Source organism: Acomys russatus, chromosome 6 (assembly GCF_903995435.1).
Source record: "Acomys russatus chromosome 6, mAcoRus1.1, whole genome shotgun sequence".
NCBI classification, from domain to species: Eukaryota; Metazoa; Chordata; class Mammalia; order Rodentia; family Muridae; genus Acomys; species Acomys russatus.
The window spans coordinates 30,317,723-30,331,222 of NC_067142.1; the positions used below are offsets into that span (position 1 = coordinate 30,317,723).

Genomic DNA, 13,500 nt, shown 5'->3' on the forward strand with positions numbered 1-13,500 from the left:
CCACAGTTTATTCATAAATGTCAGTCAGTCAGTACAATATGCACTACAGCTCACCACAAGGTGCACAGCATAGGCCTGTAAGAAGCCACTTTACAATAAGTTAGAGAGGCTGTCCACTGCTCCTAGGACAGTCTCTGGGATGTCTCAACAGCCACATGTTGCTATAAATACCACAGCAGCCAACTTGGTGGAGCTGAGATCTACTCAACCCACAACTTTTCCTGAGGGACTCCAGCCCAGAAGAGAGGATTTTTTTTTTTACCACATCAGCAAGTTCTCAGGAAAGATCCTTATTTTAGATAATTATGGAGGCTTTCCATATCTTTCTCCTCTTCAAAGTTAGCTGTTGACCACAAACAAACAAACAAGAAATAAAACCCTCACAGTGGATGTGCATGCCTAATCAGAGGAGGCATTTAGTGTCAAGTTGCGGGCAGGCGTTTCCTGATGGTTCTTGTCCAGCCAAGCTAAGAATATGTCCAGCTCTCCTAGAGACTTGAGGGCAGCAGATGAGACCTCCAGCTAAAACAAAAGTAAGTAAGTAAATAAATAAATGCAGCATGAATCCTGACTGCACCAAAGTTGGGATATGGCAGTCCCCATATTCCGAACCTTATGAGGCGTCGCTTTTTATTTGTCAAACTTTTGGCATAGCATGCAGAATCAAAAGTTATTTTCCTCATAGCTTAGGACAAACACACACACACACACACACACACACACACACACACACACACACACACCACATACACACACGCAAAAAAAATAAGCACTTTAAATAATTTCAGCTCCTTATACATAAATTTTTTAAATTCTCCATTCTTTTCTCCTTTTCCCCCTTCCTTTCACAGGAAATACTAGCCTTTCCAACCAGGCCTTCTTAATCTTCTGATCATATCCGTTCAATGTAATCACCCTTGTTCCTTGTTTCAGTACTCTCCAGTGAGCATAGAGAACATGTGGCTCGTACAGGCACTGAGGCCCCTAAAGCACGTCTACCCAAACATCACACAGCAAATTAAAGAACCACCTCTTTCACGCTACATGGAGATGCTGGGCAGTAAAATCACATCCCTTGGAGCCACTGAGCATGGCGCCAAGTCCTATCTATACCAAGTAGCCATAGCACAAACTTAATCAACACACGGAACCACTTTGTGCCTCCATTTCCTAATTGAGCCAATGCAGTTTATACACAGAACTTTGTGGCAAAGAGTCAATGTAGCTTTAGTGAGATTCGAATGGTACCTGGATCATAGCATGAACTGTCTGAATCTTCAGTTTGCCTAACAGCATCACTTTAACAAAGCCTGTCCCCAAAGAAGCCGAGCTCGGAAACAGTCCTGACCTCTTTTCTCTTCAAGGCACCAGCATCATTTACAGAGTGTTGAGAATGAGGAACTTGGACCAGACTCTACACTACAGTCAGATCCAGTGATGACACACCCTGATGACTGTGCCTGCACCAACACCCCTGAGTGCTGACTACTGGCACCAGTATGCAGAACGCCAAGGGCCATGTCCCGACCGTGAGGACACCGTATGTGTCATGTCTCACGGGTAACAGCTTCAGATGCGCTGGAGATTATTGCTCCTTCTGTAGGAACATATCTTACTCAGGCCAGGCCTGATGTGAAGGTGTTGGGAGGATGGAGGAGAGGACCAGGGAATTGACCAATGACCAATGACACTTGCAGGCATTAACTTGGATGGAGGGACAATGAAGACTGATGGAAAGAATAGATTATTCTGCATGGAGAGAGGGCTGACATATTGTGCATTCTCTCAACTATCTCCTCAGTCCATCTCCCCTAAACTCTCCCCAGACCTCACCTGATTGTAGTTGTCATGGATGATTCTCGTTGCATTGGTGGCTTCCTGACTGCAGTGACACCGTCTATGCATCTGCTGGGACACAATGGGGACAGCACTCATTAGGGGGCTCTTAGACCAACCTCCTTTCCCTACTTGCCCCTCAGTCCTAGGTCAGGTGAAAAGGCTTAAGAGAAAAGCAGCTGGGAGGAAGTAGGGTCTGTTTGTGGCCTGCACCCATAGTCAAGAAGACAGTTGGCATCGGAAGAGCAACTTCCTGGTCCACCTTGTCACAGCTCTGAGTGCAACACCCCACAAGGTTAACTAATCGATTCAATATGTCTATTTGGTTCCACTATGTAGTTTTAAACTATTATAGGGGCTGTTCTCCCTTCTAGGCTTTTTTTTTTTTTTTTTTTTTTTTTTTGGATCTGAGACACAGAAAGGGTAGAAATCATCCACCACGAAAGAACCCCACCACACAGCAACTCATCGGCAGCCAAAGAGAAACCAATGTTTCTCTTAGCATAAGCTTTTTGTTAGTTATTTTAACCTCTGTCTCTGTTTGATTTTAACAAGTGACAGTGAGCTTACAGGTGACCCTTGGAGACAGGCCTTACCATATGACTTCCCAGAAATGTCTTAGTGTATGTAGAAAATCCAAAGGGTCAGAAACAGAAAGTCCAGAGGTGTGCTTATGGTCAACATGCAACCCATGTCATGTCCCTCTTATGGGCTACTGTACACTTAGGAGAAATTCTGACATCAGTTGATCACTCCATGAGGGGACCCATCCAATGAGGTGTCATCAGGCCCTTGGGACTGGCAAAACCATTGCAAAGTCTCAAAGGACACAGATATGAATGACAGGGCAAGAAATGTCCTGACCCCACAAGTCCTAGGCAGATCTCAAGAGATGCTTTGGATGCTGGCACCCTGACTCACGCATCGCTCCAGGGTTTTCTGCATGTAGAGGAAAGAGTTGGCGATGCTGCTGATTCTCCTCAGGACCTCGGGGCTCATCTCCTGATGGTCCTTGAACACCCTGTCTCTGTAGAATGTCAGGAGGCTGTTGGTCACGCAGCACACATCTACAGGCTACAGACACAAATGACAGCATTCTCTGGAGGCCTCTGCTCTCAAAGTTGTAGAAACAAAGTACAAGTAAAAGAACTAAATGTTCTTTTCTAAAAATTCAGGGTATTCTTCCACACTTCCCACAGCAAGCTACTACAACCAGGAGAAATATTTAAAGAATAGGACTTGGAATCCCATCACAGACAAGGCTTCTCTCCGCAACACACCCCCTCCCAGCATGATATTCGGAAGTTCTTAAATCCCTCTAAGAACCAGGGGCCTCCTTTATCAGATGGTTCACATCCCACAAGATAAGGTTGTCCGTTCTGTAGTCTCCCAGCCCACAACATCCTTGGCCCCTGGACATCAGGTATCATAGCAGGCACGACCAACATATTCACCTTAGCCACTGAGCCCTGGACCACACTACTGGGCTCCCTCATAGTTTTTCCTTTTAAATTGGGGGTAGGAGGATTTACAAGACTAGATGTGGCTGGCAGCCACATCTGGGAAAGTCAGAGGACTGCAATGAAAACAGACACAGAAGCCTCCAAGACAAGACTCCAGATGCTCAAAGCACAGCCTGGAGAGCAGGCGAAGATGTCCTTCTGGCAATTTGCACTCTGCAGACCTAAGAAAGCACTACAGATTTACAGCTCTGCCTCTAGCCCTGAGGGCAGCTTTTCCTAGACAGTAGCAGATGGGTCAGAATATAGGATCTTTTCTTCCTCTGTCCTTTCTCACTGGGCCCCTTAGCCAGGGGGAAAAGTCATACACCTCTGTGTTATTAAGGTCTGTGACATTAGAGAAAAAGAGCCCAAAGGAAGAGAGAGAGGGGGGAAGGAGATAAGGAGGGAGGGAAGGAGAAAGGGAGGGAAAGAAGGGAAGAAGGGAGGGAGGAAGGAAGGAAGGAAGGAAGGAAGGAAGGAAGGAAGGAAGGAAGAAAGTTGGTTCAGTAGTCAACAAACTTGTGGCCAAGGCTGAGAACTTGAGTTCCACCCTCAGAACCCATGTGAAGGAAGGAGAGAATCAGAACCAAAAAGTTTTTTCCCATCTCTCTCTCCTCTCACACCTCTCTCTCTCTCTCTCTCTCTCTCTCTCTCTCTCTCTCTCTCTCTCTCTCTCTCTCTCTCTCAGACACACACACACACACACACACACACCCTCTCACCCTTCTCTGTCTCTCTGTCTGTGTCTTTCTCTCTGTCTCTCTCTCTCTCTCTCTCTCTCTCTCTCTCTCTCACACACACACACACACACACACACACACACACACACACACACACACAAATAAGACCTTAAAAGGAAAAAGAAAGGGAGAGGGTAGGAGGAAGGAGAAACAGGGGCCCACTGACTTCTTTTCTTACTTCTCAGCCTTAAGAGGAGAAAGCACCCGGAAACAGAGACATACCATGTACTGGAGCTCCTGTTCCTGCCTTGCTCATTAACACTTCATCCCCCTCCACCCCAAGTCACAGTCTCAGTTCTTCATAGATAGATAATCTGACTTTGTCATGTACATGCTCAACAACAACGGCAATGTAGCAATGTAGATTATTTTTAGAATAGTCCCAGAGGCCAAAACAGTCTCCCCAGCCCCTGTGGTTTTTTGTCTGTTTGTTTGTTTGTTTGTTTGTTTTGTTTTGTTGTTGTTGGGGTTTTTTTTTTCCTTTGCTTTGCTTTTTGAGACAAGGTCTTGATAACTGTAAATTGGAAAATGCCAGGAGAAAAAAAAAGCCTTACCTGTGGTAAGGATCCTATAAGGCTGATTGACTAATCAGAGCTCGTGTGACTGTGAGGAGCTGTAATGTTGCATCTCCGGAGCCAATTTACCCTGGGCTACCACGGCCCCTCCACAGCCACTCGCCTCTATGTCTGACCCACATCTGTGACTATCAGGAGGCACTTACAGACCACTAATGTCCCCAAAGCTAAGGGTGTCATCAGAGAGCATCTGAGGCCCACAGCAGATTCTCTGCAGTTTGCTAGAACCCATCTACCTTATGTTTCCACCAATACACTTTTATGTACCTTAGTTTATGCATGAAACTGTAACTACTTTGGGACGCTGTATTTGGCACAACCTAGATCCTAGGGTGTGGCCACTCATATTTGACTCCAGAATAAACTATTGCTTATTCCCTTTGAACTGAAAGTTGGGTTTGTGCATCAACATAGCCCTGGCTGGCTTGGAACTCACAAGGTTGAACAGACTGGCTTCAGATTTGTAATGATCCTCCTGCCTCTGCCTCCCAGGTGATGAGAATACAAACGTGTCCCACACACCTGGCTGAGAAACAGGTTCTTTTTGTGAAGTGAAGAATCGGCTGGCAAGCCACCTCCTGGTAACCTCCCATTCCTGCCCTTTTGGAGACTGGGGCCGGCATCCTACTGGCTCTCCCAAGGAGATGCCATGGTAAAACTTATCCCAGACTTTCTAAACTAATTCGGTCATATCTCTTGCATCCCAAAAGCCTCCTCGGCCACTCTATTGTCCCTAAAAGAAAGTCAAGGCTTACTCTGGTTCCAAAACTACTGTCCCTCTCAGCCCCCTGCCCTATTCTGCATGTCCTTTACATCCTAAACTTGCTTGCTTCACTGTCCTGACGTCACTGCTATTACACCCACCCTCCTGTGTAACCTAAACCTTTTATCGTCTTAGCTAAGATGCCTCAGCTTTTTAAATGACTTGTTTCGTTTTGTTTCTCCCTGTGGAATCTTCCAAAACAATCTCCAAGCCTCTGAAATCCTGCCCCATTGGAAGACCTAGTCTTTCTGTCATCCTCTGGGGAAGTGTCACTTCTTTGGTGGTACCCATGATTTCAAAGTCGCTGTGATAGTGATATGCCCAGACTTCTTAGATGACAAATAAGCCTGGTACTTTAACACTGTGCTGGGTGGTGATTTGCTTCTTAGCACAAGAGACACAAACCAATTGGTACCTTAATACTCTCCAGATTCTCCAGTGTGGACAGGATGGTGACATTCTGGAAAGTGTCCTTAGTTTGCTGTGGAGAACAGGACAGGCATCACTAAGAGCTCTCCACTTTCTCAGGAGACCTCACAAGTCACATGAGAAGTTGCCTTGTAGGCTAAGTTAAACACAACGACTCCCCCGGACAACCCATGCTCACCAGGCCTCTCTTCATTTCCTGGAAACTCTTTCCTATGCTGTGCATGTCCACAGAGATCAGACATCTCCTGAGACTGTGGGTGTGGACTGAGCAGAGAAAGAGTGCCACACCCAGGAGCCAATGAGAAGCACACTGCGCCTTCATGTCCCTCAGCCAGGATGGAAGTCAGTTGTCCACCTAGACTGCAGAGCAGAGAAAATCAAAACCCCACATGCTCCTCCCGGGGGGGGGGGGGGGGGGGAGGGGGGCGGGCGGGGAGCGACCACATAGCAGAGGCCTGATGGTAACGGAAACAAGGCTCAGCCCTCTGTCTCGAGGAGCTTCAAAGGCTCCTGTCTCCTCCTCTGGTTTCCCTGAATTAATTGACTATAAGTCCTCCACCCTCCCCACACCAGACTCGCACTGCAGTGTCGCTCTCTACTCTGACTCAACCCTTCATCAGCAGAGCGAACACTCTTGTTTCTGATAAACTGAATAAGAAGAGCAGATGGGCAACAGAACTGAAAAAGCACGATAGCCCAGTTGCTTCTCCGTGTTTGGCCCCAAAGGGAGCAGCATTTTTTATGGAAAGCCCTGGTGCATATCCATCCACCTAAAATCATGGTTGGTGCTAAGTGTGCAAAGAGATCTGTCAAACATCACTGCGCAGCCTAGGATCTGCCTTTGTCACCATCCTCCCTGTAGCACAGGCTTCACAAAGAAAAAAAAAAAAACCTTAGGATAGTATGAGATCCGCCCTGCCCTCTGCCCAGTGTGAGCTTTAGCGCCAAGGAGGGCTCTCATTTCTCTGTGTGCTGAGGTCATTGTGCCCTGGAAAGAGAGAGATGGGCCCCCAAACACATCTAGCCAACTGGGAAGCCATGGTGCACCTGGGTCTAGACTCTCACTGTGATTCCAGGGGCTTGTTGTGACAGGGCTGTGTGAACACGAACCACACCACCACAGACCACGTCGTCCTGAGATTCCTAGGTCCCTGGTCTAGAAAGTCAAGAAAGAGTAAGTCCGAGCCTTTCCTTAAGGCCAGTAGGTGGCGTTCAGTACTCTCTACAGAGACTGGTTTTCTAATTCTCTGGAAAAAGGAGGACGCAAACCCCACTTGCAAGGGAAAGTTGCTGAGCACTGACCTCCCTACTATGCTCCTTCTAAAACAAAAACAAACACACACACAAAAAAAAGTCCAGACATCTTGGCCAATTCAGGTCACAGCAGAAGACAGCATTTATCTCACACACGTTGGGCACGTTATAAAACGTTTTACATAATTACCTTGTTTCATGTGACACCTTCCCCCCCCCGCCCACCAACCCCCACCAGAAGGTTTGTTTCGATCCACATTTCACCATGGAGGGAACTAAGAACTAGAGAAATGAAATGGGTCGCCAGAGCTGACGTGTATGTATACTCCCTCTTTATGGCTAAGCCATAAACCAATTTCTCTCCTGCATGCATAGCTATCTCCCCTGGAGATCACAGCTTCCCACCAGACAGAAACCCATTTCTGATCAGGTCCCACTGAACCAGAAATTTACTTTGTATTTAAAATGGTATTTAATACCGCAAGAGAGATGGAAAAGCTGTAGCAAAGATACTTGATTCCTTCCCACTCTATTTTCTGTCCTTTCCTCTTTCTTTTCTCCATTTCCTTGTGTTAAAAAAGAAGGTACCAGAAAATACAAAGGGCCGGGGGGGGGGGCGGTGAGAACTACTCCACATTCCACAAGAAACCTCAGTAGCCTGGGCAACACAGGTCATACACGATGGTAACCCACGCCAGCCTCACCTCTCCTGTGCCTCCTGCCACCGTGGAGTCGTCTCTCCCTGTGTTCTTTGCCTTTGGGAAAGGGCTGCTTGCTTATATGCGGTGGATAAGAGGAAATGCTGTCAAGGTCTACTGGGTGGGGCCACCATCAGGAGGTCCCCTCTCCTCTTTTCTTTAGTATTTCATTTTCTCAATTGTTTTTCTTTTCTGTCCTTTTCTTTGTTGATACAGCTGATTAATCATTAGTAAGAAATGCCTTTAGTTCCTCGGTTCCTGAGCTTTGACACATAGGTTCTGGGAAAAATAAACTCCCCATCACCATGCAAATGAGAATTACTTGCAATTTTGTGTTCATGGAGAGAAGTCCAAGTTAGGTCACTTTCCTAGGAGCTGTGACACGCTATCAACTATACCCTGAAGGCACAGTGAGGAAAGTCCTGTGTGGACGGCCTGGCTCTGTCAGCAGCCAGCTCCACAAGACTCTGCAGTCCTCTGGCTCTGGCACAAGGCATCTTCCGGATGTCTCACACAATTCCTGAGGACCTACCATCCACCAGACTTTTATGTGCAATACTTCATTTAACTTATTGAGGACCAATCTTTTTCTTCTATAGATTTTCTCCTAAAGGTTTTTTGTTTGTTTGTTTGTTTTGTTTTGTTTTTTGTTTTGTTTTGTTTTTTGTTTTGTTTTTTTTTTCCTTGTCATCTCTTTCTCCTTGGTCTGGTCCCTTAGAAGTCCTTTCATTCTTGATGAGTGCAGAGAGAAGTTAGTGGTAGAGCTGGAAACAGAACTTAAGACCCTTGCACTGGGGCCAGAATACACTTTATCCAGGCTGTTTTCTGATTGATTACACCTGTCCATTATGAAGTTTTCCAGGAGTCAGAGTTTTAAGTAACAGAAAGACAGGGCTTAATTGTGTCCTCGCATAGTTATTTCCCCTTGGGGACATTGTTGGAGGGCCCTGCTGCTGAAGGGCCCCCAGTGTCCAGACAGCTCTCTGAGCTCCATGCAAGATGGAGGACTCCCTTCCCCACCTCCCACCCACCCCACCCACCCACCCGCACCCCTCCCCACCCATGGTGCTTCCTGCTCTCTGCCTGTCCTTATTTGAAGGACATCCCTGAGCTAGATTCCTGGCTTATCATAGAATTAGTCTCCTCCGACACAGCTTCTGGCAGAATGCTCTCCATATGATAATTAGGTAGTGTGCCCCTGCCCAGTCGATAGGACCACGCCGTTTAATGCAAAATGAAGTAGACTGTGAGCACCTATCAGAGCACCTCCTGCTACTTCCCTTTTCCTATATATTCCCCTCAGCCCAGGAATAAAGTTGGTCTGCCTCCCTGCAACTGTCCCCCACCCAAAGTCTGTCATTACTTCATTCTCATGGCCCTCCAAGTCCCTCCTCCCCCAGCCTTTGCTCCTCCTACCCTCACGGGCTGATTGATGGCTAACAGCCCTGAGTAAAGAGAAGACCCACCCACAGACATGGCCTCTGATAGGCTTCCCGCGCATGGCCTCAATCCCATCCACTCTGGGCAACACTGATTGGACTCAGAAGATTATTAGTAACAAAGGGGGTGGGATGGGGGGAGAAGGACATGAATCTGGGAGGGAGGTGAGTCTGTGGCACTAAGATGAGTTGGAGGGAAATAGTGGTGGATAAAGAGAGTCAAAATGCACTGCATAGATGATTGACATTCTCAAAGAACAGATAAAATATGATTTTAAAAACTAGTTTCCTCCCCAAAGTGACTCTAAGGTGGGGTTTAATCAAAGACAGACAGACACACACACACACACACACACACACACATACACACACACACACATACACACACAAACACACACAGTAGGTGTAAAACCTACTCCTGCTACCAAGCTAAGGAGACAGAGGAGTAGAAGAAAAGAGAGAGTATCTGGAAGGTCCTGGAAGAAAAGAGAGAGAATCAAGGAGAATCAGAGCCGCTGGTGGGGTTCAAGAGAAACGAACCCCAGAATCTGAAAGCCTTGTCCAGAATCTTGAACCTAATGAAATGATGCAGGCTCTGGCAGCTCACAATCGTGGAGCCCTGGAACTCAGCCCACTCCTTCCCTCTTCTCTGAGAAGCACGAGCTACCAAAAACCTCAGAGGAGCTCCATAAAACAGGTAAAATTAGCTCCAAGGATTCAAATAAGCTAACGGGCCTGGCCTGTGTCATAACAAGGACATACAGTATTTACTACTGTATAGCTAGTAAGTGACAAATAGCGTTGACTCTATAAAAAGCCACAAGAGAAAGACAGGACACCTCCATTAACATTTAGTAAAGTGTATCCGCTCTCTCTCTGGAAAGGGAGACAAGTGCAGTCTTGTCTCCTGGGAAGTGTGTGGGAGCATCCTGGGAAGTGGGTGCCATTTTCCCAGCATGGCTCAGCTGCCTGGTTCAAAGCCCAAAGCCACATGTGAGAGGATTGCAACATGACCGTGCACAGTCTGACTCCACACTCACTCCAACTATCCGGCTTTCATTTCAGGCCCAGGATGTCACACTGAGAAGCTTTCGGAGGAAAGGAAATGTGTGAGGTGTCTGTAATCCACTTCCAGCACGCAACGCCAGAGGAGCCATGATGACCAGCTGCACTGACAGGCTCTGTTCCCAGCAGCTGTCGTCACGGACACCAGCCGCTCCATCTTCACTCTTGCCACTTCCTCTGTACAAATAGTGCCTACTAAGTACTCACTGTGTAGGCCTGATGTGGACATTAGATAAGCAAATGTTAGCCTTCAACATGGAGCCTGGTGATTTATTTCTTTTTGAAATAGGTCCTTGCTATATAGCACAGACTAGCCTAGAACTTATGATCCTCGTGCCTCAGGCCCCCAAGTACGGGGGTTACAAGTGTGCACCACTATACTTAGCTTCTATTAACTCTACAACTCCATTTGAACCCCTGAATTGAGAGAAAGAGAAGAAACAAGGAGATGTGATTTCTCTCTAGCTTAAGCTATGCTGTCTAACACTTAATATGCAAAGCTCAGAATATAGGTGGAGATAAAGCAGCACACTTTCTGGAACTGTAGGCAAATTGTGAACGTGGTCTATAGACACAGAGGTACATGTAGTCTTAAAATTAGGACATGTAGACCAAGCCAAGCCACCACTGCAAGGCTAGGGCTCAATTCTCCATTTTTGTTGCACACGGTGGTGTATGCCTGAAAATCCCAGAACACAGAAGGCAAGTAGGGAGGGTTGTTTCACACTCGAGACCAGCCTGGGTCACAAACTGAGACTCTGTCCCCTTCCTCTACACCACCCAAAGCTTTCATGTACCCAATGGGGAAACAGTAAGAAGTCAGGGTCCAAGCTTGACACTCCTGAAGGCTCTCTCGTGATTTCCAGTCCTCCATCTCCACCCAGCATTCCCTCTGGCTGCATGAGTCACTCGTGTTGGCACCAGGACAAGTTCTTGTCCATGAAAGAGGAGAGCATGTCCACTCCCAAGTGCAAGTCTTAGCGTGCCCCTTACTTTCCCTGGGAATGAGGCTGCATGGGATTGAGAGAGAGAGAGAGAGAGAGAGAGAGAGAGAGAGAGAGAGAGAGAGAGAGAGAGAGAGATGGCCTTGCTGCAAAGCTGGGAGGTCTAATTAGGAATAACTTTGGTTAGAATTGAGGAAGAACCCATTATGGAGTCTAGAAAACACTAGAAGTTGTAATAGAGAAAGAAAGCTATAAAAGAAAAAAGTATTACCAGCACTGGTGGATAAAAATTCCATTTGGGATGCAAATAAGGGTTTATAGAACAAATAAACTGAGTATGGTGGTGCACAACGTTAATCCCACTTTTCTGGAAACAAAGGTAACTGTATACCTGTGAGTTTAAGGCCAGGCTAATCTACATAGAGAGTACCCAGCCTCCTCAGTGAGACCTGTCTCAAAAAAAAAAAAAAAGCACAAAAATATAAAAATGTTTTAAAGGTCTTGGTAAACACACATGGATCACAACTATGCTTTGAATTGTAGATAAGTTTAAAAATAAATTTTTAACAAATAAATTTTGTCATGCTGGGTATGTTAGAGAAAGCAGAGGCGGGTGAGTTCAAGGCCAACTTGGCCTACACAGTGAGTTCCAGCACAGACAGCACTACATAATGAGACCCTGTCTCAAATAAAAAATAATAAAACAAAAACAAACAAGACAAATTTGTTAGCTGGAGAGATGGCTCAGGCCCCACATGGTAGCTCACAACCATCTGAAACTTGGGAATCTCAAAGACCTGTTCTGGCATCGTCAGGGAACCAGGCCCACACGTGATACACAGACTTACAGGCAAGCAAAAGGCCCATACACGTAAAATAAAATAAAACAATTTTTTTTACATAATAAGTTTTTCAGTTCTTACAAATTTACATCCTCTGAACACACACACACACACACACACACACACACACACACACACACACACACACTTCCTTTCAGTTTGGGAGTTAAGGATGAGTCAGACAAGATGCCAAAGAGCACAGTTCAGCCTTCCCTATTCACAGCAATGAACTGGAAGGTGAGCCACCATCTCACACGATGCAGCGAGCCAGTATGGGCTATTCTCAAAAACCTGGCAGAGCGACCTGTCTGCCCCACAAACTCCCCTCTCATGCCAGAGTTAGGTGCACCCTAGACTGTGGTGACCTCAAGTGGGAAATGATGTCACTAGCCCAGGCCAAGCTGTTCTGACTTGTGCTTACTTAGGAAGCTAAATACCTTGAGGAGCTTTAACCTGGGCACACCCATGTCAGTGAGCAGAGGATGACAAACCCTCCTGCCACTCTACCCTCTTCTACCTCTTTCTAGACAGAACATCTCTCAGGTCCTCCATCTCAAGGAGACAGAAGCTGTCCTCCTAAAGACTTTGTGTCTCGGTCTGCTCCAGGGACAGCCAGAAAGCACTATGGGTCCTGAGAGACTCATCCCAGTGTTCATCCTTTCTCATGGCCATACTCAAAAATCTGTAAAGGGAAAGAACGAGATAGCAGGGCCTAGCTGGCTGGTACTGCACCGTTACACACCCAGGCTCTGTAGTGAGAAAGGATGTGCCTTTGTCTCCACGCCTACTCTATGAGATAACATACTGTTTCTGAATCCATTGTTTCAGAGGAGGAAGCTGAGCCCTGAGCTATTAAGTACCTGCCCAAGAACTGACAAAGTGGTGAATGACAAAGCCAAAAAACAGTCAGTGAAGAATGGCCTGCCTGTTCATGTCACCAAGGGGAAACCATTCATCCTCCACACACTCATATTTACGGCTTAGCTCCAAAGTAAAACAAAACAAAACAAAACAAACAAACAAAAACAATGGGTACATCTTTTCCACTGAAGACATGGAACTCCATTTGGCATAGCAGGGGATTAGAGGAGAGTTTCAAGGCCCAGCACCAGAGACAGAAAGCACAGCGGGCATCTCTGAAGAGAGAATTCAGAGCCTATGTGGCAGAAGAGGGAGCCTCTTCTGTATGTCTCAGTGGGTCTGTGAAATACAGGCAGCTGCTGTGTGAGCAACAGCTGGATTCGTACACTATATTTTAACAGGAAGGAAGACAGAAGCACACACAGCACTCTCCTTCCTTTACATCCGGGACAGCACCTGCCTTCCTGGGTGTACACGGCGTTATATTTAAGAACGCTTTTATTCATTACAAAAGTAATCTTTGCTTTGGTTAGCTGTGGCAAATGCAGAAAG

At 46.5% G+C, this 13,500-nt stretch overlaps 1 protein-coding gene across 2 annotated transcripts; it reads right to left on the bottom strand.

The window, feature by feature from the left end:
* Positions 1-377: 377 nt before the first annotated feature.
* On the bottom strand, positions 378-6,193 carry Il19 (interleukin 19). Of its 2 annotated transcripts, none has more exons than XM_051148230.1 (5): positions 6,024-6,193; positions 5,832-5,897; positions 2,758-2,910; positions 1,834-1,905; positions 378-522 (listed from the first exon to the last, which is right to left on the bottom strand). In XM_051148230.1, exons 1-5 carry the CDS (start codon positions 6,165-6,167, stop codon positions 400-402), a joined length of 558 nt encoding a protein of 185 aa, XP_051004187.1. In that variant the 5' UTR covers positions 6,168-6,193; the 3' UTR covers positions 378-399. The 2 variants fall into 2 exon arrangements, with proteins under 2 accessions (XP_051004187.1, XP_051004186.1); XM_051148229.1 differs by having other exon boundaries at positions 1,834-1,908.
* Between the last annotated feature and the right edge of the window lie 7,307 nt (positions 6,194-13,500).

What these genes read in the sequence shown, in the direction of transcription:
- Il19 (XM_051148229.1), bottom strand. Translation starts at nt 6,167, where the DNA reads ATGAAGGCGCAGTGTGCTTCTCATTGGCTCCTGGGTGTGGCACTCTTT. An exon ending in AGGAAATGAAGAGAGGCCTG is followed by an intron (nt 5,898 to 6,023) that starts GTGAGCATGGGT and finishes TGTTCTCCACAG; the next exon opens with CAAACTAAGGACACTTTCCA. An exon ending in TCCATGACAACTACAATCAG is followed by an intron (nt 523 to 1,833) that starts GTGAGGTCTGGG and finishes CTTTTGTTTTAG; the next exon opens with CTGGAGGTCTCATCTGCTGC.